General features: G+C 36.1%; 2 protein-coding genes across 3 annotated transcripts; both read right to left on the bottom strand.

Moving 5' to 3' along the window:
• Positions 1 to 34: 34 nt before the first annotated feature.
• Positions 35 to 15,164, bottom strand: LOC122016535 (probable CoA ligase CCL6). The gene is made up of 20 exons (XM_042573865.1): positions 14,899 to 15,164; positions 13,312 to 13,488; positions 12,728 to 12,791; positions 12,412 to 12,501; positions 12,241 to 12,297; positions 11,910 to 11,958; positions 11,509 to 11,585; positions 5,867 to 5,906; positions 5,695 to 5,789; positions 5,195 to 5,359; positions 2,338 to 2,448; positions 2,162 to 2,249; positions 2,013 to 2,079; positions 1,857 to 1,932; positions 1,659 to 1,776; positions 1,162 to 1,407; positions 903 to 1,042; positions 603 to 785; positions 407 to 526; positions 35 to 328 (listed from the first exon to the last, which is right to left on the bottom strand). The coding sequence occupies exons 2-20, from the start codon at positions 13,455 to 13,457 to the stop codon at positions 281 to 283; spliced, it is 1,980 nt and encodes a 659-aa protein (XP_042429799.1). The 5' UTR covers positions 13,458 to 13,488; positions 14,899 to 15,164; the 3' UTR covers positions 35 to 280.
• Positions 15,165 to 15,542: 378 nt separating this feature from the next.
• LOC122016538 (protein ABC transporter 1, mitochondrial-like) lies at positions 15,543 to 21,669 on the bottom strand. Of its 2 annotated transcripts, none has more exons than XM_042573868.1 (8): positions 20,896 to 21,669; positions 20,320 to 20,545; positions 19,973 to 20,125; positions 19,654 to 19,812; positions 18,461 to 18,620; positions 16,607 to 16,716; positions 16,157 to 16,273; positions 15,543 to 16,076 (listed from the first exon to the last, which is right to left on the bottom strand). In XM_042573868.1, exons 1-8 carry the CDS (start codon positions 21,486 to 21,488, stop codon positions 15,687 to 15,689), a joined length of 1,908 nt encoding a protein of 635 aa, XP_042429802.1. In that variant the 5' UTR covers positions 21,489 to 21,669; the 3' UTR covers positions 15,543 to 15,686. The 2 variants fall into 2 exon arrangements, with proteins under 2 accessions (XP_042429802.1, XP_042429803.1); XM_042573869.1 differs by having other exon boundaries at positions 15,847 to 16,076; positions 16,157 to 16,200.
• Between the last annotated feature and the right edge of the window lie 4,277 nt (positions 21,670 to 25,946).

Genomic DNA, 25,946 nt, shown 5'->3' on the forward strand with positions numbered 1-25,946 from the left:
ACTGCTATAGAACATTTACAATCATGCTAGGATATTTTAACATCCTGCAAACCATTAAGAGAGTATTTAATTATCCAAGGATGTCTTGTAGTAGTTAAAAAAGACGATACATGCCAAAGATTACTGAGATGATGCTTCTCTTTCCTGTTTTTTCGTACTTATATCTAAAGATTAAAATGGACGATATTGTTTTGCACACTGATTATTAAATATACAAGCACTTCAGGTTCAGACTTGCATGCGCATCTTCTCAGTGGATTTTATTATGTGTTTGATAGCCTCATCCTTTCCTCTCTTTAGCTTCTTGGTAAAGTTCATCAATGCGTTCCTAAAATGGTTATTTGGGTTCAGTTAGGCGCAACGAGTCAAAGAAATATACGCGAAATTGAGTTGGGACTCTTATTACCTTGAAATGTTTGAGCAGCTGGGGTCGTTTTAGCTTGAACGTTGGAGTGATCAGATCTCTCTCCATGTCAAATGGTCTGGGCTCCAGGTGAATTGACTTCAACATCTCAAATCCCTTAAGCTGAGTAAAGAAATTTGAATGCCAATCAGACTGAACTCAATTGGAAATAAAATATTTCGATAGATTACTGGCATACTTGATATTTTTGACCAGTTTTATTGAGTTCCTCCATGATGTGTTTCCTTGCTTTTGGATGTTTGCACAACTGATCAAAGTCCCCACTCACATCATTGGATTTCGCCCATTCCTCCAATAAGCTCTTTTCCGGAACAACAACACCCACAAGAAAGGATTCAAAGCTGTTTCCATAGACCCAAATCTATAACACAGAAGATTGTTATCTTGCAATGGGTTCAAATTTTGTATTAGTGAAAGTACTTGAGATTGTCTCTAATATCTAGATTAGTAATAGACAGTAGTAATAACATTGGAGTACCGATGTGAGAAGAGGACATTGCATATATGTATTTTCAAGGACCTCCACAGCGACATATTCTCCTTGAGACAGTTTAAAAATGTTCTTTTTTCGATCTATGATCTTCATTGCACCGTTGGGCTGCCATTCTCCAATATCACCTACGAAGTTTAAATTTACAATTAGGCAAAAGCAAAAAGTGTTTGTTTGAAGCATTACATCTCGCCGAAGCAAATGTACTAACTGGACACTTCTCAATGATTATTAGCTAAAACTATACCTGTATGAAACCAGCCATCAACAAGAACTTCATCCGTGAGGTTTGGCCGCTTGTAGTAACCAGAGAACAATGTGTTACCCCTCAAGCAAATTTCACCTTGGGGTGTGCTTGAGTTAGCATCATACCCCATCTCTGGCACTGATTCCAGCTTTGCCTCTATTGTTTTAATAGGAACCCCAACTGTTCCCATCATGGATAATACATTTGCTATGCAAGTAAAGCATCCTGAACAACTTTCTGTAAGACCTGCATATGAACCGTGATTTTATATTAGCACCATTTTGTTGCCATTTAAATTGCTAAACATGAAGCTTGCTGTTCAAGAGTCCCATACTTACCAATTCCTAGTACTCATTTATAATGACATTATCTATGTGATATTTTGTCAGAAACTTAGTCTTATTATGCTAAGTATGAAAATATGCATATACAAAGAACTTTAATTTTTAATGTTTGCCATTTACATAGTTCAAATGACTTGATTATCTATTTCTTACCATATCCTTGTATAAATACACTGCAAGTTGCAACTCTAAGAAACTCTTCCACATGCCTCGGTATTGGTGCAGCTCCAGAAATCATAATGCGGACACGACCTCCAATAGCTTGTCTTATCTACAATCAGTGGAACTCAGACAATTGAAGAATGAGCAAATATAAGTTTTATCAGATTGAGCTATTTTGTTGAAGCTAACGTTATTAAAAATTAGCCTGTCAAAGAACGGTGATGCTTCGTCTTGTTTCAATCCCTTCTTCATGTTTCTCAATTTACTGATGAAAGCACAATTATATCATACAAAACTTTAATAAGAATCTCAATGCCTAAACAACTGCACTATCCACCAACTTACTGATCATAAGCATACTGGAACAACTTCTTCGATAAGAATCCTCCAGATGAAATCCTCTGATTGATACCTTACATCCAAAATATCTCAATATCAATAAAGTTCACATGATAGAGAAAATAGAATTATCTGATTAAGAAGCAATATCATACCTGAATATATGCGGTCATAAACACGAGGAACACCACAAAATATTGTAGGTTTTAGCACCTGGATGTCTTCCATTAAGTACCTAACATCCTTGAAGTTTCATATGACAAATATTTACATTTTCGTAAAAAAAATGAAACTGGTTATTATCATGAAAAGAGGATGCGGTGGGTCCTACCCCTTGCCAAAATCCAATGGAGGCACCCTTATAGATGCAGTAATTTTCAAAGGTCTGATCAAAGACATGTGCTAGAGGAAGGAATGAGAAGTATGAATCTTCTGCAGTCACCTATGAAAGAAAATACACACTTTAGCAACATATATACGATGATCCAGAGAATTATATATAAGATTTTTTCACAAAAGCCAGCAAAAGTGGATTATGAAAAAGATGTATACATGAATCATCCCGTATTTGATTCATCAGAAGGATAGAAACTCCAAATGAGTTAAAAAACTACTCAACTTTACTCCACCAAAACTAGAAAAATATATAAGAACTGAAATATAAAACATGAAAATCACAAGGACATTTCAGGTTCTTGTCGCAGTTATATATATATATAGGGTTTACCCTGCACAGCCACGCTGGGCGACCGGCGTTGGCACCTCTCACACGAGAGGCCCCTCCGCACGTGAGGGTCGCCCACACTGGTCGCCCAATATGGGCGCCGAGGGTAAAAAACCCATATATATATGTTACCCTACTTACATTATGTTATTTGATAGATGGCAACTGTGTTCATCTACAAATTCAATAGTGCATGTCATCTCGAATTCAGCGAAATGAAGCAATATATTCTCCAATTCAATTGTTGATATGTGTGTACAAAGAACTTCCTGGCCAATCATAATACTCATGGAACTAAGTCATTTTAATGAATTATGCAGCAAGATCCATTCCATATGTAAGAGGCTTAAGTCAAGATTTTGCAGTGGTAGATTATTATCTAACTGTTTCCACTAAGTGAAGGTTATTGAGATGTTTAATCTTGTGCATGGTTTAAAGTGCCGTGCCGAAACGGTCGAAACGTCTCGTTCCGCTCGGCGACTGGCACCGGCACGACTCGGCACCAGACCCACGACAGGTGCGATATGTTGCGCGACCCCGTGGTCACAGCAGAGGGATCGCTCAACCCTGCAACAGTAGCGAAGAGGTCGCATAACCCTTCCGCTGCGGTCGTGGAGGCATCGTGTGACCCTGCAGTCACTGCAGAGGGGTCGCACAACTAACGTGGTCCCGCCGAAAGAGTCATGCAATCCCCGTGGCCATGGCTAGTCGCGCAACACCGAAGTCATGCGGGCTCGCGAGTGGTGTCGGATTTCAGATTTTTTTAAGTAAACTTAGGCTAATTTTTTTAATCAACTCCTAGTTATGGTGGAGATAATCTAAAGAGACTTTATTAAACCCTAATAAAATTATCTAATTAATTTTATATTTCATTTATTTTAATTTAAAAATTATAATAAAATTTTTATTTATTTATTTATCTATTTTCATATATTTTCCTTTTTTAAAAGATTATTTTTTATTTTGTTTATTTTTTAAATATTTATGTTAAATATTTTAGTTTTTAATTAATATATTTTATATTTAAAAAATACTAAAACTATATCGTCACGATACGGTACCGAAACCGTATCGTTCCGATCCAGAACCGAAACTTCGGCACGGGTCGAAATTTTAAACCTTGATCTTGTGACAGAACCATTACAGCTTTACTTATGATAATTTTGGAACAGCATTAACTGCACATTCCAGAAATGAATTCCTCAGAAATCAATCCTTTGGATATTTTTGGGTGTTGTTTGTTATAGCATGTACCAATTAGAAGTTAAGTGGGAAAGAAAATATTGTTTATCTTGCTCAAAATTAGTTGTTTAGATGCTGTTTGGGTGCTGTTCGTTATAGGATGCACTAATTAGAAGTTATAAATGGGAAAGAAAATATTGTTTATCTTTTGTTATTATAATGTTATTATAAGTCTATTACATGGTGTATATACAAGACTCAACATATAACCCAAAACTTAAAATACTTTATGGAACAGAGCCCTTAACACCTAGAATTAAGAACACACCCCCTTCAGCAAGAACATATATATTATCTACATCCATCTTGTTCTCGCAATATTAGAACAAAAGGTGATATCGCTCACCCTAAGTGGCCCAATATCACCGGCCCCACGGCAAGATACAAGTTGTTCTTGCAATATGTATATATATACATAGAGAGAGGGGGAGAGGGAGAGGGAATGAGAGAGAAGCTAAGATACAATCACAAGAAAGTGTAATAGAATATTAGTGGATATTGATTCCCTTGACCTCAGATCAACATGCTGATGAGAGGATGAAGCATAGTTCTAAATAAGACCAATAGAAAATAGTGAAGAGGAGGCGGTGGACTGCTTAGCAGCAGACATGGGAAATCACTCAATTTAAGATGTGGTAGAAGCTGCTCATCTTAAGATGCAATAGAAGTTGCTCGAAGGAAGACAATAGAGGGGAAACCACAAGAAGTTGATGTTAGGGGCTTCAAAAAAAAGGGAATTAAATGCTGAATACTTCCTCAAGTAGGTAACTTGACAATGAAGCCTTTTGTGAGCCAAGAGAAGCGACCCACCAGATTTGGCAAGAACATCAACAAGGTTGCTATGTATATCGACAGATGCAGATCAAGGGACAAATGTAGACTTGGTTAAGAGATGACAGAGAAAAGTAGGTACTGACAACATGAGGAGATCCAGAACTTTGATGTGCAAGTAACAACCCTGTTTACCTCATAGTAGTATGCCTGTAAAAATTAATTTGGCCCATGAAAAATATTATTGTGACACATATCAGGCCTACAAATAAAAAGAATTAATGCCTACATAAACCATAGTGCCGAATGAGATCCTTAGTATGGCCCTTGGAGAACGTCCTTTTACCAAAGTTGGATATTAAACCTGGAAGCAATATTGGCAAGCATGCAAATTCTATCATGAATCAGAGCAGATAAAGCAAAACATATAATAATAAAACCAAGGTCGCACCACTTTATCTGTCTCCTGAAGCAAATGTTCGTTGTTGATGACCTCAGCAAGTATAGCCCTGTTTGTCAATATGACACCTTTTGGTTCTCCAGTTGTTCCACTTGTGTACATAATTGTGCAAATATCATCCTTACTCTTTTGTGGAACTTCACATGTTACATTTACCTAAAAGGTCAAAACATGAGATCATACTTTAGCATTTCTTTAACTACAAATCTTCATAGTTATCAATTGATGAAAACAGAACTGATTGGTAAAATAGAATGGACATATCATTCTGTAATTTAGGACTATGCACCTCTTCATCACTTGAAGTAGACGCATATCAAGAACTTTTTTATTATTTTCACATGGATAACATAACTCTGGAACTATTGATATGTTGTAGAACAATATCATCATCTATGCTTCGAGATTGTGCAGCAACTAACTCAAAAAAATTAGCATGCTGTTGAGTAATAAGCATTGAGAAAGCCTAGAGTATAAGTTCTTAATTATACCGAGGAAACAAACTCCTCCCAGGAAAAGAAAGATACTCCAGCTGCATCAGCTAATCTTTTCTGTTCATCGGTTACCCTTCTGAAGCTGACAATCGCTGCATGCAGTATTTAGTGTCACCTAGTGATTCCAAACTGATTGTATGGACAGATTGAGTTAAAATATTCAACATACTCTTTAGATGGGCAGCACACTTTGAAAGACACTTCAAAATCTGAGAATAGAAGAACCATAGTAAGCATACAATATTGAAAGTGTCATATACCATTATTTCAACATTCTAAGACTACGTGTCATATAAAATAAAATATTACTCTAAAGTTTGAATAGGAACCTTTCATTGGTTGCTTATAATTATGAAGATTCTTTCCTACATAAGTGCATATAGAGACGACGCCTTATCTCACTAGGTGAAGTTGGCTATATGGATCTTTCTATGTCATTTGGCTCTATCCCCTAATGTATCATCATTTAGATTTAAATAAATTTTATCTTATTTTATTGTAACTAACCAGAAGGAGAGCCTTGGCGCAACGGTAAAGTTGTTGCTATGTGACCAAAAAGTCACGGGTTCGAATACTGAAAACAGCCTCTTGCAAAAGCAGGGTAAGATTGCGTACAATGGATCCTTCCCCGGGACCCCGTATAACGGGAACTTCGTGCACCGGGCTGCCCATTTTTTTTTATTGTAACTAACCAAGTCTTTTTTGGTCTTCCTTTTCCTCGTTTGATATACACATTTGTCATAGCTTTACATCGCTTGACTGGAGTATTTATTGGTCATATAAATATATGTTTGTACCATCTTAAATATGTCTTCAGAATTTTCTTTCAATAGGTGCAATCCAACTTTCTCTCTAATATTTTCATTTTTGATTTTATCCATCCTTGTATGTCTGCACATCCACCTTAAAATTATCATCTCTGCAACTCTCATTTTCTGCTCATGTGCTCGAGTCATAGCCCAAATATTCAACTCCATAAAACATAATAGGTGTAACCTGTTGGAGCAATCCCAATGGTCCGTGCGACCATGTGTTTTGGTGTTTCGGCAAAGGGTTTAAGTTAGGATTACCCTCGTCATTTGATACGTGCATGTGAGTATGCAGGTTTGCAGGATACACATATGACTCAGCTTGATGGCTTCGGGTTCGGTGAAGGATGGAGCATCCGAGAGACCGTGGACAACGCAGCAAGGACAAGGACCGAGGGAAGCGACTTCGAGGCATACACGAAGGATGGTATTGGGGACGAGCAGCAGGCTTGGATGCATCCGAGGGACGAGAGCCAAAAGAAGTAGACTTGAAGGCAAGAGGTCAAGGTTGCAAAGAAGAGTCAAGTGAGTCGTGAGGGTACGAGTGCATGAGAGATTGTACCTAGGGAAAAATCCGGGGAAGAGGGGGGTGCACTGTACCAGTCAAGAGTTACTGTAGCAGGTAATGGCACTGGAGCAGTTACTGTAGCAGTCGACTGGTGCACTGTAGCAGTCAACTGGTAGTGAGTCGTTGGGCTAACACCAGTCGGCTGGTGAAAGGACCAGTAGACTGTTAAAGGTAAAATAACAGGGTTGTTTTCTTCCCAGCTCTATAAGAAGGAGCTTGGGATAGCCGGCCAAGGTGACGAAATTAGACTTTGTTAAAGCCTAATTAGTAGTCACAAAAGTTTTCAAGTGTTTTTGTAATCCAAGAGGTCTTGGTGAGTTTTGTGGTGAGGTTTCTCCACCCACAAGGAGCGACTTGAGATAGCCGGAGTTTGCCGGAGGCTAATCCGCCGAAGGATCGGGATCGTCCACCTCAAGGACAGTCATAGAATAGGAGCCCTAATCTCCGAACCACGTTACATCGACGTGTATTAGTTTCCTTGTTCTTTTTCATTGTCTTTAGCTTTCGTATTTGTATTTGTTATTATATTTCCGCTTGTGCACTAACGAATACCTAGGAATCGAACGATTTGGGGGCACGCCTATTCAACCACCCTTCTAGCCGGCCGCAAGATCCCCTACATAACCAAGGTTTAAAATCTCGACCCATGCAAGATTTTGGTTCTAGATCAGAATGATACAGTTTCGATATCGTATCGTGTCAATACGGTTTCAATACAATATATATATATATATATATAAAATTTTAAAAAAAATTGTATATTAACTTTACGTAACTTGATAGCATACATTTATCAAAACTTCCGAAATAAAGGATAGGTAATTAAAAGTATTTTTTTTATATTTATGGTTCTAAATCTCTTATTCTAAGATAAAAAAATATTATCTATAATAATTATATGAATTAACAGAAAAAAACCTAATTTATATATAATAATAATATAAAATTTTAATTTATTTGATTATTAATTTATATAATTATAGTTTATAAATATTCTAAATAATCTATATTAAATATTATATATATATATATATATATATATATAGAGAGAGAGAGAGAGAGAGAGAGAGAATTGTTAGCGTCTGCATTCTAAAAATCAAATTTATTTAAAAATTTATATATTTTTTAATTTTTTAACAATAAAATTTTAAAATTATTTATCAATTTTTAAAATTATTTTAATATTTTTATAACATTTCAACCTATTTTTAATTTATAAAAATAATTTAAAGTTTGATTTTAAAATTATTTTAAATTATATCACTATATATTATATAAATTATCTATTTTTTTACTTTAATTTTTTTATATTTTTAATAAAAAACAAAATAAAATAAAATTATATATTATAATTATATTAATTAATTAACCGTTTATTTAATTAATTAATAATTTATAAATAATATATAATAATTAATTAGAAATTATATATATAATAACAATTTTAAATTTTAATTATAAGTTTTTTAAAAACCCTACTTTTTCTTTTGCGATGTGCTATTCTACCGCTGCCTCCCTTCGCACACAAGTCGTCGTCGCCTTGCCGCCATAGTCGCCTCACCGCCACCGCCACTATTGATCTCTCACCGATGGCCTCACCGAGGCCGATGTTCCAGGTAAGTGATCTGTAAATTATCCCAAAGATTCATTCTTCCTTCTTCCTCCCTTCTATCGCGCGACAACGAGCACGCACGATTCCTTCTGTCGTGCAACGACGAGCGCACGCAATTCCTTCTGTCGCGTGACGCATGTCGAAATCATTGCTATTCCAATGCCAGTTTCGGTGCTTAGGCGGAACGGTAAGTTTCGACCGTTCCGCCCGGCACGGAACGAAACCCTAAACCCTGGGTATAACCGCCATTTTGTAAAACTTCCCTTTAAGTCTTAGAGGTACTTTAAGATCATAAAGAACACATGACGTTTTCCTCCATTTCAACCATTCCGCTTGTATTCTATGTAAGACATCTCGATCCCTCCATCGTTTTGTAAAAATGATCCTAAATACTTAAAACTTTCACAGATAACTCGTTATTTCATATCTTAAAAATTATCTCATCTCATATTGCTAAACTTAAATTTCATATATTCTATTTTTACTCTACTAAGTCAAAAACCTTTCACTTCTAGCATTTCCCGCTAAGATTCGAGTTTAGCATTTGATTCTTCACCAATCTCATCTACCAAAACAATATCATCTATAAACAACATACACCGCGTTTCTATATCTTGGATGTGTCCAATGAGTTCATCCATAATTAGTGCAAAAAGATAGAGACTTAGAGTTGATACGTGATGTAACTCTATCTTTATAGGAAACGTTTCGGTTAATACGCCTGAAGTCTTCACTCTTGTCATTACATCCTCATACATATCCTTAATTAGTTCAATATACGCTATGCTAACACCTTTCCTTTTTAGAATTCTTCATGTAATTTCCCTTGGGACTCTATCATAAGCTTTTTCTAGATCGACGAATACTATGTGTAAGTCTTGCTTTTGTTCCCTATACTTTTCAATTAATTGTCTGAGAAGATATATAGTTTCTATTGTCGACCTTCTAGACATAAATTCAAATTGATTTTTGGTCATTGTTTCCTTACAAATAGAGAGTGTGGATGAAATTCTTAGCATGCTTTCCTAAGTAGAAGATATTAAACTTTTTTCAAATAGATAAAAACAAGGAGATTTACTATCCTAATTGCCTTATGGCAACCATGTCCAAGGTGATTGCAATCATGTTACTAACATTAATTTAGACCTGTTTTGAACAAGTTTACCAACCACTTTCCCATTTGGCCATCACAAATCTGGCTCACTGATTATTTGTCGCTAAAGCTCAAGCTATTAGCATCCAAGCTTGACATTTTACTATTAATGCAACATATGGGAGCAGACTAAACAGTTCTAGCCCAATCCAAACATGTTATCTGACTCAATTTAACAAAGAATATATGTCTATCAAATAGTAGCATTGGCATTGAAACACAGAACCTCTTCGCTACCATTTTAAGTTTGACTAGCATTGTACTTTGAAGAAACCAGTTTAATAAGACAGATGTAGTCTAGTACTTTGCCATCACGTCGTTTAAAACATTTTTTTTAGTATCCTTGCTCTTCTCCAACCAAGCTAATACATGCACCCGTTTGTTGATTACAGCAGATTTCTTCACAAATGAAGCTATCAATGCTAGTTAATGTAAATGTCAATATTTCCAAAATTAATACTTCCAAGAATTTACAATCTCCCATTGTTCACCTTGTTTATTGTCGTCTTTATTGAATTCATCCAACCTTAAAAGATTCATGTTTGCCTATGTATCATATATACAAGATCCACTGAGGTGAAATTTAAGTCATTTTCAGCATTGTTCTCTCAAGGACAATCAACAAATCCTTACATGTTGGTCTGACAAGTTTATTAAGATTATTGGGATCATAGACTTAATGATGCGGACAAGGAGGACAATAGAAACATAGTCTGAGAGGAATAAGAAGTATATACTATGTTGGATTAAGAGGACACAAAAAAAATAATTTAAAACATTCAAAGCTCAAAACCTGTCTATCCTCCGCATGTTTAGATGCTTAAGAATTCATATTGACTTTATTATCTATCAAAGAATAAAGCATAGAGTATAGAAAACAAAACTAATTTTTCCAATGTGTACAATATTAGCAGATGGAGACACCAAACATAAGAAGTCAGGGACTATATCTAGAGTTTCCACATGCAGCTCCTTTAAAATCATGATAAATCACATTGTCTTGCTTTTATTTAAACAGGTGTCACATACAGTTAGCTGAAATGGTAATACAAAAGCTATTTGTCGAGCAATACAAGATGAACTGGTAAAACTAATCAAATGGAAAATTTACGACTAGATTGGTTCATTGCCAGAACAACTTTAAGAGCATTGACTGCAAAGTTTTAGTTCAAACTAGTTAAATCAACCCTGTTTGCTTCATACAACTATTACTCCCGTTCTATTTCTTGATGGATGCATTGCATATATATTCTTTATGCCCTGATCTTCCAGCCCATTTCTTTTGTCACCATATTAAACTTTCTATCTTGAAAAAACTTCATTAACAGAAAATTTAGAAGATATAAATTATACCATTCTTCTTCTTTTTTTTTTTTTTTTTTGAAAAAGAAAAACAAATCTAGGTTCTCAGATCAGCACAGTTTTAGACAAATTTTCCCGAAGTCTAATTGCTGAACTGGTTCTTTTGACTCTGTTTCTTTTTTCCTCGTTTTAAAGAGGTATGCATTTATCAAGTTTGGATCATGGATTATATTTATAAAACTTGAGGTTTAAAACAATTAGAATTTCCTAGTATGTAAACTATACAATTTTACTTTGAAAGGATGTTGTTAAGTTGATATGTATATATATCATGAAATTCATAAAAATCATATAGTAAACAGCTTACAGAGTTTATATTGTTTTCATGGACGAAAACTATTGATACTTCTGCATGGTTGATGATAAACTCTACTGCATTTGGTCCTGCATTACAATGGAAACTAAATAAATTGCCATCTCATTCTGAGGGAAATGATGATCATTAAGTTTTGTTATGTTAGCAGAAGAATACCAAAATAAATTATTTTAATACCCAATAATAAATTCATCCCATACCAAGCACAAGCCTTACTAAATGAAGTATCACTTTCTAAATCTAATCAAATATACAGGATAGTTTCTTTATTGCAAGGAACATCTACTAAATAAAATATTTAGCTTAAATAACAGTAAAAGCTAAACCAGAGGAATGATAACATAAATGCTCATAATGTGCGCCAATTTGTGGTAGTAAAATAAAATACTAACCAAGGCTATCATATAATGGTACATAACAGATTCCTTGGCTATTGCAGGCCTGCAAGAAGTTGACATGATTGAGTAAATAAAATTTACTCTAAATGACGATAAATTCATTTAAAAATCAAAGCTGAAGTTTAGAAAAATGAGTTTGTGTGACTGATTTGATAAGTAACTAGAAACTCAGAGTAAAACCCAGCATATTACTTGGATGAACTTGTGCTGTCGTGCAAGGTATTAAAACCTAATACTGTAATGGAGTTTTTAATCCCAGAGAAGAGCAATTTCTCAACTAGCATCTGAAAATGGACTCATATGTAGGGGCAGAAAAAGAGTATACCTCCATGGTAATCACCCATTCAGGGCAGTTGGGCCCATATATTCCACAGCGATCACCCTAAAAATATGATAAAAGAAATTCAAATGCATCACTTTTTTTTTTTTTTTTAAGTAGGGTCATATGAGGAGCATGCATGTTATGAATGCAAGAGTCCCTAGTTTAATTGCTCACCAAATTGACGCCACATTGCCGAATGGCAGATCCAATCTTCAAAGCTAGTTCATAAACCTCCTCATATGTTTGCCAGGCATAATCCCGTGCCTGCAAATTGAACATTTAGTTTCTCCAGATAAACTCTTAATCCTAAAATTTCCCTAAATGATAGGTAATTCAAAGATAGACATACATATATACCAATGAGTGATGGCATTGTCTTTACACATGCTAATAAGAAAAGAGAACACAGAAAAAGAAGCTAGAGATATGTTTCTTCTTAGCCAACCAAACAACAGTACAATTGGAGCTGCCTAGGCATACAATGCCTTACCTTCCCATCAATGAGCTCACGACAACCAAGCATTTGATTCTGAGGATACCTTTTGACTGAACCACTGCAAAAGCAACAAAAAAAAAAAGAAGAGGAAACCATCAAATAATTCCAAAAATACTTGTCAAAATTGAGTTTGCAGGGTGACACTTGTCACAATTTAAACTCAGCATATCACATAATGAGTCTAAGCATGCATATTTGGACTTTTCATTTTCTTCCCCAGATTGTTGTTCTTGGATTATGTCTTGTAGCATTCTTCTTCAATTGGTAGACCCCTCATTTTTCATTCAAAAAACATTTTTAGGAGAAGATCCATCATTGCTAACATTTTATGTAGAATAAGCACGCAAATAGTTCAGATACATCTAATTTCTCATTAGTAGCAGACATGAAAACACTAGCTATTTTCTAACAGAAATTAAAATTCACTATTTTTTTTTAGAAGTGAAATTTCACTGGCTAAAACCACTTGAAATTTCAAAGTCAATACCGTTGAAGCATTTTATGCAAAATTTCAAATTTAGAAAAAAAAGAAAAAAAAAAAAAAAAGAAACAAACATAAAAAAGTGGCATAATTAAACCTGAAAATCTCCCACAGGGACTCAATCCCAAGAGGTGCTTCCAGGAGACCATCTTTTGCATAGATACTGCGATAAACAGGACCACAAGAAGGCTTCTTCCCCGTAGCTGGGTTCCCCTCCTCAACCTTGACAGCATAAACCTCCATGCTTCTCGTCTTTGTTTGATTGTTATATTTACTGGTTGCAAAAGGGTACTCAGTAGCTGCAGACTGAATTCAAGAAAGAGAGCATCGCCAATAAAAAAAAAGATGAGAGTGAAGGAGGAAGGAGGTGGCGGGTTGGCTATGTTTAAGTTATCCTTGATTCAACCAACTTTTGCTGCCCTTTATGAACTTGAATGAGACTTACCGGTCATAGCCTAAAAGTAGTTGCTCATTTAACACAGCAGGAATGTATTAATCTCTAGGAAAGATGCATTATCTACTCCGATGCCACCGAGGATTCCTTTGTTGTAGTTCAATGTGCTAAAATTCTTATATTCTTACACTTCTGTGGCACATCCCAGATCACACATTTACTGAAATCATAAATGACGATTCATAACCTCCATCAACAGCCTTACTGCTATTATCTATAATTGCACTGAATGGAAAGGCTATCTAATGCTCCATTTATCATTAATGAACATTTGGCCGATAAATCAAAGTACACCTAAACCATGGTGCATGAAAAATCAAGGTCCAAAAAAAAAATCACGAATGCTCAGTATATAATTTGCTCAATTTCCAGCAGGATAAGTTCAATTGTTATCGGCTAAATGGACCTTTTTTAATATTCTTAAATAGGCTTGCTATTTTATCTCATAATAACACAAGCTCACAGAGTCACAAAGTCATATTTTAGGCAGATTGCATGAGTGGGTTTAAGTGAAGGAAAAAAAGGAATTATAAAGACAATAAACCATATAAAGCTGATCTGCTAGGCAATATCCAACAACTATGCAATCTGTCACTCCTTATCTTGGGAAAAAAGAATGCATATACTATTAATCCCGGAATTGAAGTCCAACTGACAAAGTCATGCCTTGCAATTGGAAAGTAGCATGCCATTGCATGTTAGCATTTAAATATGACAGCAAAAATATCAGCGCATCAATGCAAACCACGAGCGATGGGATCCATCATCCAGTACCACATCCATAAATGGGCTGTTCGAAGTTGGTAGGCTATAAATCTGAAATTAAAAACCTCCACGTGATCTCGAAGCCAAAACAGCAACAGCAGGAGAAAAAAAGTAAATCCCGGAGTTCCACTGAGTCATTCTATATGCCCTGATGCTGTTACGTTATGGGTCTTGTTGAGGCATCATCCAAATGGGTCAACTGTCATTTCTCTCTCTCTTTTTCTTCTTTACTTTGTTTACTTCGAGGATTGCAATGGTAAACATTAGGAATTGCACGAAGATACCAGGCCAGTATGGGGTCTGGACTAGAGACTCAATCATCGACCTTTTTTTTTTTCAATTTCTACCGCAATCCCGTTATCCCTAGATAAGTCGAGACGAACGAACACGCAAACATTAAAAGCAGATGTAGTATCTATACGACAGTAACCAAAACAGAGGCGCTAAAGATTAAAGAAGGACTACCGCAGAAGGACTGGTCATGGACATCAGAAGATGTTCGTGGCCGTGCCGCTAACGGCATTGGAGGACGGCGCGTGACCTTGTGCACCATTGACAAGGCTTGACAGCACTCACGCATCGCCAATTCCATCACTGCGCTCCCCGTGACCGACTCTATCCTCGCCATTCTCAATCCAGAGACGAGAAGGAACAGAGATCGATCGGAGAAGAAGCTCGAGATGCACCTGCGCCTGCGATGGCTCCCGTACCGCGGTACCCCATTTCGTCGAGGACACGATTATCTTAGGTTAAATGGAAAAGAAAAAAGTTAATTACAAGGGCTAATTCGTAATATATCTTTTATTCAGAAGTTTTTACTAAACATAAAAAAAAAATTAAAAGACTGGGTCGGACCCGGCCTAAGCTCAAGTTCATTAGGCTTATTTTAAATAAAATAACATAAAAACAAAAAAAATATTTTTATAATTTATAATCAGTTCTCTTCTCAAGGAAGATCCGTACGTAACTTGAGTTATCGTGATCCGTACAAAACTCGAGTCCTCTGGGGAAAAAAAAGATGATTTTTAAAGGTTAACAAAGTAACTCAATAAAAAATATGTAGAAGCATACTGATCCCTCCGATCCAGATCTTGATTCTGCAAACTATGTCAGCCTAGTAAAAGTGAAAACTTTGCTTCATTGGTTGAAATACAGAAATACGCTGCAGTTTGTAGCAGAAGATTATTCCCATACTGTATATAAAAAAATAAATAAATAATAAAAAAAATGCAGTCTGCTGTATGGTTTATAGTTTAGGCTGTGCTTGACAAGAGTTCCGCACCACCATCGCCAAACTGGTACTGCTCATAAATCTGCAGTAGCAACTCCCTACAAGGAACCACGGCACCAAGCTTGATACAAGCTAAAAATGCACCTGAGAGCTTTCTGTGAAGGCTGTAGGCCTCCTCCGGTGGCGGTGTCAGCCTGTGCTTCAGCATGGTTGCACCGAGGTTCGAAATACTTCTCGTTATGTTGGCTGTGCGGAAATCATATCCACCAGGCTTCGCGAAGGGCATTCCGACGATAAAAGCTGCCTGGACATGAGCCTCGATCATGATATCTGACTCCTCGCCTGTAAGAAAGCCAAGCCTCTGAGACATCTCGTACACTGCCTTTCTGTCGCTATTTGCACATGCGATGACCTGGGACAAAGAGTTTCAAAGTGAAAGTTCAGTTATTTTTCAATGCTTCAAATTCATAAATTGAAAATGAGAGGTCATACCATCCGTAGGTAGTTATCCACAAAATTCTTTGAATACTCTCGAGCTGCACCAAAGTCGATTAGATTAATGATTTTGGTGGATTCATCGAAAAGAAAATTGCTCCAGTTGGGATCTGTCTGGAAAAACCATGAGATAGATACACTGTAAATAGGGAACAAAGTGAAAAATAAGAATTATCACATTGTAGCAATATCTATCCCGCAGTAGCCAACTCGACCATGCCCCGGGGGCCAACTTTTAAATGTAAGTAGGGAACAAAGTGAAAAATAATAACTATCACAGGAACATATTAGCATGGCATCTAATCTGCGACAAAACTGAGCACGAAGCATACACAAAAATTAACAGATGCAATTTGTCGCAACTACTGAATTTATCCTGTTGGAAAGACACTAATGAGAACATAAAAGTTTTAGAAATTAGGTGTAAGAAGATAAAATTGCACTTGCCTGCATGAACTGGAAAGCAAACAACTCCTTGAGGGTTAATTCCAGTAATTTCTCCCCAACATAATCCCGAACTCCTTGACTTAGTAATGCCACTTTATCAATAGGGACTCCTGAACATGGTTAGACAATGTCAAAGACACCGAAGCTTGCAAAAACTTCTAGCAATCTCTTGTACAAAGAAAATAAAAATCAGAATATTTTGAACATAATCAAATCAATAATGAGAACAATGCAAAAGAAAGAAAGCCCAAAATCTATCATGATAAAAGAGGTAGAACATGAAAAAATAATGAACATGACCAAACAATATTTACATTATTGTCAAAAAATTCTCATCTCATGAAGCATTTCTGCATCCATAAAAACATATCTATTCAGCTGAGCAGGTGAGAATTAAGCTGTCTCATTTAGATGATCATAAAGTGATTTGATTAAAAGTAGGACTAAGCCTATGTTTGGATGGGGTGAGGCAAGGTTCATTAATGGAAGGGGAAGGGAGGGGAAGGAAGGGAAAGTAATATATTTATCTTACCCTTGTTTGGAAGGGAAGGAAAATTCATTTGAGAGGAAAGGGATGAAAATGATGGTTAAATATACAAATTTACAAAAATATCCTCTTATTTTTTTAATAAATCTGCATGTGAAAAAATAAATAAGGATAAAATTGGAATAATTTCTTCTTCCCCTTCCTTACACCCCAAATTGGGGTGTAAGAAATTCCGCTGATTCCCGAGCATGTAAGGGGAAACTTTACCTTCTCTCCTCTTCCCCTCCATGACTCACTCTCTCCCAAACAAGTGTAAAAATTCTTTTTCCCCATGTTTACCCTTCCCTCCCCTTTACTCACCTCCTCCCAAACAGAGGGTAAGAGTTAGAGAGAACAATCAGAGTATCAGTTTTTTACATGGTTTAGATTCAAATTCAAGTCACAGAGCTGCCACTCAAACTTGGTCTTTCATTGTCAAATCAATAAACATCTTTCATTGCAATGATTAAAGCAGCTTCTTGTCATGCCACTATCAGGGACCGATATGTGTTCCAATTATTTTGAATCAAAAGGAAGCAGTTAGGTAAACAATGATAGATGATAAAACGAGAGAAACATGTTTAATATAAATTTCTGAGAACATTATTCAAATGTTATATAGTCTTCCAGTTCCATGGAGCTCAATGCTGAATGAAATCTGTCCGCCCTAATACAGTCTAGTACAGTGACAGGCTAGTTGATTGGCCATCAAATATTATCATATCTAAGAAACAATCCTAATACTTTCAGGCTTTCCACAAAATTCATTCTAAGCGCCTTCTCAAAGTTAGAAAACAATGTAATCATATATAGACAACTGAAATAAGCACTAATTAAGTTCTCCTAATTGTTTATATCATCTTCATCAGAAATCTCCTAATTGTTTCAACATCTAAAATTTCATGTAACTTTGCTCAAAATCCCACATTCCGAATTATCTCAAACATTGTCTTTATCTTAGCTACAGTAGAATTGTACATTAAATGATTAAGTTAAAACTGTTCTTCAAAGTACTAAATTATACAGGACAAGAGTCCATGGTATTTGGGTCTATAGCCCACAACCACACCGAGGAATCCTAAATAAATGAAATACAGCTGATTTGAAGAGTTAAAAACTGCATACAATACATTGACACCATGGCATATAAAATAATAAAGGAAGTTGAAAAATAATAATATAACCAAAAGTCATCTAAGTTCTCAAATAAGTGAAGTAGTTAACAGCTATATGATCAGAACATGCAACTGAAATTCATCTCTGAACAATATAAAATTCAGAAAACACTCAAGAATGATCATAATGTCGGATTAGCATCTAGGATTCACCTGTAATTAACTCTGTTGTTAAGACCTTTTTACTTGAAATGTCATCAATAACCCGAGGAACATAGAACCCTTTTGAATCAGATAATAATTCACGGAATCTCTTTTGATTAGCAGCTTCCAACTCGTAATCACATTCCCGAGACAGTTCATCCTTTGCCACCTTCATTACATCAAAGAAAATCATCATCCAAATGATCTGACCATCTTTCTGATATTCACAGCAAACTAAGTTTTCAAAATATAGCTTGCTCCTTGAGTGTGACATTGCATCTAGTGGAAATAAATAGTAAACTTGAAAAAAAAAAACAAGTTGATATGAAATTCCCAGCTGAAAAGTAAAGTACCTAAATGATGCTTACATTAGAGTAATGCACCATGAGAATTTCACCTGTTAAAATTTTCCCTTGCAAAAGTTTTGCAATTACAGATAGGTAGCCTATGTGGAAGATAACTATAAATCAATTAGCTGAATTTTTGTTTTGAAGCAACCAAGTATAAATCTGCTGTAGCAACAAAAATATTTTGTCAGAGACATCCTAATTGGTAATAACAATTGTGCATCAGAATTTCCAGTCATAATTAAAAATTGGAAACACGTGGTAGAAAAAGGAGATGATTTGTCCTCAATAGAGAATGAGCTAACCACATACAGCATTCCCTACAATTATGCAAGAGAGTTCAATGAACATCAACTTAAAACAGAACAACCTGAATTCAATGAAGAAGCACGACAGTAAAAATATTTGAGAATTAATGCAATGGAGCTCCTAAAATTTTGAACCAAAGGTTTCACGGCTCTAGTACAAGTCAGAGATCACTTCTGCAAATTCCAAAGAATCCAGGATGGTGTCTTCTAATAAATAGCATGACACGTGTAAGATTTTATGACAAGGTTAATGCATACTCATTCTACTCTCGAAATTTTGCTTCTTAAAACTTATTTTCCACTTGGATATGTACAGACAAAATGCATCATGAATTTATAAAGAATAGAACATGGATATTCCGAGTCTCCCAGGATCAGAGTCTCCAACATAATTAATGAAAAAGACTCTAATATCCAAGTTAATTTTCAGTTTCTAGTATGGGAATTAATTATTTTATCAACGGAATCAGTACTGTGATCATAATAATACCTTTTGCGAGATAATATCCAACAAACACAAAGAAATATCAAGCAGCTACAGCTTTACCTTGATGGCATTATCAAGAAACAGTCCTTTAGGAATGAGATTTGTGTAATCTAGTATCAGCCTGACATTTTCTATGTCACTGTCAATACTGTCTGCTACACCAGGGTACTGTATTTTAATTGCAACCTCCATGCCATTCTTTAAAACAGCCCGGTGAACCTAAAGAGGATAGGCAGTGGTCAGTAAGGTAAGTCACAGAAGACAATATGCACAAATCACAAGAAGTGAAAGCATTACTACTCTTCCTGGTCCATGGAAGCAAATAGGATCAGTAAAGGTAATGTATGAAAGGACATAGACCAATCTACATTGCAACAACCTGCCCTATACTTGCTGCAGCCAATGGTTCATAATCAAAGCTCCTCAATTTGGATTTCCAGTTAGGACCCAGTTCAGCATTCAAAACGTCATTCAACTGTTTGCTTGGCATCACATCAGCTCCTTGGCGAACAATATCTAACGCTGCCAATATCTGCATCAAAGAATGAGGCAACAGAAGCATTAAGAATATTGCTCCATAATGGTCGAACTTGCTTGTGCGAATACACAGGATTACATCAACAAAGATTATAAAGTACATTTAAAAAAAAACATCAGAAATATCCATTTGAAAAAATTAAAGCAATAAAAATACAATAGGTTGATTTATTGAAGAAGAGCTAGTACCGGTGCTGGCACAAGGGACTCATCCTGGATGCTCAACATCTGGCCCAACTTAAGAGCGGCCCCCCGCATTCTACATAGCGCAAGCGCCAAACGTTCAGCATTTTTCTCAGATAAAAATGGTGAAAGGACAGACTGCTTCTCATTTGTGTTGGGCATACCAAAGACAATTCTCTTTGCAGATTCTTGAATTGTACCCCAAGCAAGCCCAGCTCCCAGACCAGCAAACCTACCAAAGAAGGAAAAATGATCAAACTAATGCTCATGGAAAAATTAACTATAAGACTTGAACATGATCATATAGATAAGCTTAACTAAAAGGAAAACAAATATCAGTTCGTTTTCTGAAATGCCCTAGGTAGAAATATCTCAAGAAGCCATGTGTGAAGGACCAAAAGGTGTTATAAATGTAATACAGATGTAGCAGAGGCAGAAGGAACTACCGTTCATTCAGTATTAGTCGCAGCTTTCTATCGTTGCATTGGAATGGGAAAAAAAAGGTTTAGTTTTTTTTAAAAAAAAATAAAAAAACTATCCTCGAACAATTGTTAAACACGAACAGACCACGGGATCGCCTACCCAAGAGCCCTGCTAAAGGGAGTAGATGGAACCCTTCTCTCGCGAGGCCGCCGACGTTTTACTAGAATAGCATCTCTTACTCCATCGGTAAGAATCTCCTTCTCAACAGGATCAGACAAGACTGGATCCTTCTGATCACCGTTCTCTCGAATAACATCAGGTACCTTCGTAGTACCAGCTTTCGAATCATCCAAGGAACCAACTTTCTCGGCCTCATTAGTGCCTTCCTCGGCTTCAGGTACGGAGGCCTCTGAACCGTGAAACCCTCCGACACAGGGTTGCGGCGGGGGCTTTTCCGAGTTGGATGGATCGCTGGTAGTCCTTGGCTTTGCAGTGATCTCATCATCTTCCGCGAAGAAGACGACGGAGGACGCCCTGGGAGAGGAGACCTGCCGGGGAGTTCCTCTAGTAAGTCCAGCAAGGTCGGTGGCAGACACGAGGGCGTTCTTGACGGCGCGAGAGACGAGGGCCGGGACGTCCCCTGCCTTGGCGGCCTCGAGGGTGGGAGATCGCTGGGCGGCCTCAGCGGCGACGAGGAATACGCCGCGTAAGATGCGGCGAAGATCCTGCAGCGGAGGTTGGGACGGCGGCATGAGGACGAATTGATGGAGGCGCAAACTTCTCGTCTGCGAGATTTCCTTTCCCGCACAACGAACGAATGGCAAGAAGGAAGACACGCAGCCGCAGATTGAGGAGAACTGAGAGGAGGAGCGAGGCCGAGGAGGAAGGGAGAGAACGGAGCTGTTCTCCTCCTCTCCCTAAATCTAAGTCTGAACGTGATTTTCTATTGAGAATCCCTTTTAACCGTTAGATTTGATCTGCAGCACCGATAAACACCAAAATGATTGTTGAAATTTATTTCGATAATTTACTAAATAATGTAGCTAGTTTTGTATATTATCCAAAAGAGCATTCATTATGGAATAAGTATCTCTTCTCATTTTTCTTCTCTATAATACCTCCCTTTTTATGTTCATCTGGAAAAAAAATTCAGAACTACTTTATTTTTTTCTTTGAAAAAAATTTAATCTCCTCTTTCATCTGTTTAAAGAGTTCGCCTACGGAACGGATTCATGGCTTACTCTCCCGTATGTTGAGCTTCATCTAGAATTTTACAATTGTCACATGAGGTAGGATCATTGTTGCCGAGACTATCACCGTGACCAACAAGCACCTTCGTAATACTGGAAAAGACACGTAGATTATTGGCACTATCTTTCTCATCCTCGTAGTTCTCCTTATCATCGAGATGGCTGTGAGCAGTAGCTGAATGAGTTGAAGATACAATAGTCGGTCCTCCTCATCGTCTCCATCACCCAAGACTCTTCTACACCACCGCTATGCCACCCAAGTGAGAAAGTGAATGAGATGATCATGATCTAATCTCATGCTTAGATAAGTGATAATAGTAATTTCTATCTAAGAGAGTGCATTAAATTTGACGAGTTAAAAATATTTAGGTATTTTTTGTCTAATTGGTTCTTGGATTTCATTGCAAGTAATTTTTATTATTTATTTTATGATTCTCTTAAGGTTGACTGAAAATTATAAATGATATCCTAACTAATTTATTCCAAAAGTATATTTTTAAGTTAGTCTAACATTTTTTATATAATGATGGGTTTGTTGGAATTTTTGTTGTCACTTTAATCATTTATTTTAGTGTCAGAATTTTAACTTTCTAACTTATTACTTGGATTAAACTGGACTGATTTTCTTAACATGTATAAAAGTCTCATTAACAATATGTTGATTGTCCGACTTTAATTTTTTTATTCTTATATTTTACTATTGTTATTCAAATGTTCTATCTTTTGAAAATAATGTGAAGAAAGAATGATATGGTCGTGGAATAAATTATATTATGAAATGTTATAATTTTGTACTAGATTTGGACAATAATACTTAAGAGATATTTATTCTTATAATTATAATAGTACTAATCCAACTCTATTCCTTTTTCTTTTGAATTAATAGGAACGTCTTTAATTATTATTTGTAGAATATGTATCTCTTCTAGTAAAAAGATTACGGATAATAAAAGAATCTGAAATAAGAGTCATACCTGATAGAGTCGTGGGGCCGGCAAGAGGGAGGTGAATTGCCTATAAGAAAAAGTAACCCTTTCTCATTCTTTTGATCTGATTAGTAGCATAATAAAACTAACAATACTAAAAAGAAATAACAACTTAAAAAGAGTAGGTAAAGGCTATAGTTTTACTTGGTTATAACTTAGGTGGTTGTTAATCCAAGGCATTGAAAAGCACTGGAAGATCTTCTTCGTTGAAGACAAAAAAGTCTTTTACACGCGTTGACAGCTCAGAAATGACTAGGAAAGTTAATACAGAAGTTGTTAAATATTTCCTAGGTTCAGGGGTTTTTTTGTAGCCTCTAGAAAATTCTATCCCTAGCTTGAAGGCGCCTCCAAAGAGGTCAAGGCGTCTTCCATCGGATAAAGTTTATCCGCTGAGGATAAAACTTTATCCTTGGTTAACGGCTAGTGAAGGCGCCTTTAATGGTTGGAAGACGCTTTCATACTGTTAATTGAAAGCACATTCCAACCATGGAAGGCGCCTTCAACAAGATAACTCAGCTCAAAGTTGATCTCTTCTCGTAGGTGATTCTCCAGCTACCTGGAATTGAGCTTACCTAGACCCAACTTCGACCTTATCTTCGAGCAGGCTTCTTTCTCTGTTTCTCGTCCCTCGAACACCGCGCACGTCTTTTTTGTCCACTGGTATACTCTTTCGCAGCATTTTATTCCTCAAATGCACTAAGCCCGTAAGCTCCTTTCCTATGTCATCCTTCTCGCTAGCTACGTCTTCCGCTTGACTTCTTGTGTTCCTAAGCTCCTGCATACTTAGACATAAGGATCAAATACAACATGACTTAACTGAACTTGGTTGACTACATCAAAACAATCATGGGGTACTAATAATCTCTCCTTTTTTGATGTACATCAACCCAAGTTCAAGTTAGGGTTAAAAATGTAATAACATAACTAAAGTAGACTAAAAAGTGGTTGCAAAATAAATAAAAATTTTAAATCTAAAAAAAATCCTAACTCTCTCTTAACTTGTACATATTTCTCTTTCTTTGATCACATAAAAAAATAGAAAGAAATATAATAAATAGTTAAACACATTTAAAAAAATTTCTAGGGGTATATTACAAATATTATTAGTAGGCTAATATTTTTCAGAAGTGATTTTCAAACATATTCTATTTTTATTAATTAATCTTCTATTTGACAAAAATAATTAAAAAATTAGTTTTCAGTTTCAAAAAATTCTATAACTTTTTGTCAAACTCAAACTTGAGCAGAGTAAGTTAGACCAGTAGAAAAAATTATCATAGAAAAATATAATTTAGTTTAATAGAAATGATTTATTCTAGTAAAACAACTAATTTTCAAGAATAAATCTTTAAAAAAAATATTGTTTTTACTTCTAAAAATTCTACAAAATTTTTCTTAGATATGGAAAACAGATTGTCTAACACTAGAAAAATCAAAGTTTATGAATTTCTATTTTCTTGAATTTTAAAAATTAACTTTTCAAAACAAAATTCATAATGAATCAGATAAAATTTGAAGAATGTTAAGAGTTTTTGTTATGATAGAAGATATCATACTTTATCCCAGAACAATAAAAGATTTCAAAGATATATGTGAAAATTATTTTTAATTTTTAAAATACTATTTTTGTTAATGAATTCATAGAAAATAACTTAACAGTCAAAAAATTTCAAAATTATTTAATATGATAAAGAATATTATATTTTATCATAAAAAACTATTTTTTTTCTAAAAATAAGTATGCGGAATAATTTTAAATTTTAAAATATGATTTTCATTGATAATTTTATAAAAAATAACTCAACAAAAAAATCTAAAAAAAAATTCTTAACAGAAATATTTCTGATCCGGTGGGAAAGTGGGACCCGGATGGTAGAGTAGCCAATTACATGTCAGAGTCAAAACAGTCAACATCCAGTGCCCGGCCGGGCAGCCAATGTACCTGCCCGAGCGGCAGTGCGACAGCCCAACTCAACGCTGGGTTTCCGACGCTTGGGGGCCGAGCGGAATCCTCACTCGGCCGGACGATAGACATGGCTCGACCACGCGCGGCAGGGCGGAAGCTGGATGAAGCACTAGGGGCGAGCAGGCCTCCCACTCGGATCGGTCACTCCATCAGCAGTACAGGGGCTCAGTCGAGCAAACTCCCCGCCCAGCCTCGCAAACGACAAGAAGAGCAGGAGGGAATATCTTCTTCGGGGAAAGTGTCACCGACAAACGACATGGTTAGCGGCATGGTCAGGCAGAGAATCGTACGGTGGAAGTTTCCACTGTCACGTCAGGGATATACCCGGTCTGTTAAGGTATGGCGTCAGATGTGCTTTTCTGACACACTCATTGTAGGTATGTTTTGAGAAGCGTGCACGTCTTGATAAGCATGCACGCGTTTTCAGGGAGTCCTATATAAAGACCCCCAGAGTTCAACGAAGGTATGCGCGATTCATCACTGTAGCTACAGTTCTTGTCATTCTACTTCAATTTCTTGCTCCCGAAGTCTAACTTAAGCGTCGGAGGTGTTAGGATGTATACTAAAAGCCTAGCTTTTAGTATAAACATTTATCTAGAAATAAGAATCACATTGGTCAAATGTCTACATTTATGATAAATGTAGTTGTTCAATTAATTTATATTGTAGATAACATGGTGTGTGGTGTCACACACAGAGGATCATGTTATCAGTACCTTATAAATTATAAACAGTAGCTCACGACCAAGATGGAAAGGAACAAACCATAGGAAAGTCGTAGTGTAATTAGGTATTAGTTTATCTTAACTATATAATTACACTAGTACACTTAGAGTGTATTGAGTAGGACCATTTGAGGTCGTTTCTTTTATACTGACTTTATAAAAGAACAAAGACCTCAGTTATTATGGAAGTGTGTGCTCTTAATCCTAATATAATAACAAGTACATATATTTGATATTTATTTCTTTAATTTATCAATGGGTGAGATTTAGTTCGATAAATCAA

Source organism: Zingiber officinale, chromosome 8B, assembly GCF_018446385.1.
Source record: "Zingiber officinale cultivar Zhangliang chromosome 8B, Zo_v1.1, whole genome shotgun sequence".
NCBI lineage: Eukaryota > Viridiplantae > Streptophyta > Magnoliopsida > Zingiberales > Zingiberaceae > Zingiber > Zingiber officinale.

What these genes read in the sequence shown, in the direction of transcription:
- LOC122016535 (XM_042573865.1), bottom strand. Translation starts at nt 13,457, where the DNA reads ATGGAGGTTTATGCTGTCAAGGTTGAGGAGGGGAACCCAGCTACGGGG. An exon ending in ATGAAAACAATATAAACTCT is followed by an intron (nt 5,907 to 11,508) that starts GTAAGCTGTTTA and finishes TTCTATTCTCAG; the next exon opens with ATTTTGAAGTGTCTTTCAAA. An exon ending in AGCTGCTCAAACATTTCAAG is followed by an intron (nt 329 to 406) that starts GTAATAAGAGTC and finishes TAACCATTTTAG; the next exon opens with GAACGCATTGATGAACTTTA.
- LOC122016538 (XM_042573868.1), bottom strand. Translation starts at nt 21,488, where the DNA reads ATGCCGCCGTCCCAACCTCCGCTGCAGGATCTTCGCCGCATCTTACGC. An exon ending in AGTCCCTTGTGCCAGCACCG is followed by an intron (nt 20,126 to 20,319) that starts GTACTAGCTCTT and finishes TCTTTGATGCAG; the next exon opens with ATATTGGCAGCGTTAGATAT. An exon ending in TTGCTTTCCAGTTCATGCAG is followed by an intron (nt 16,274 to 16,606) that starts GCAAGTGCAATT and finishes TGGTTTTTCCAG; the next exon opens with ACAGATCCCAACTGGAGCAA.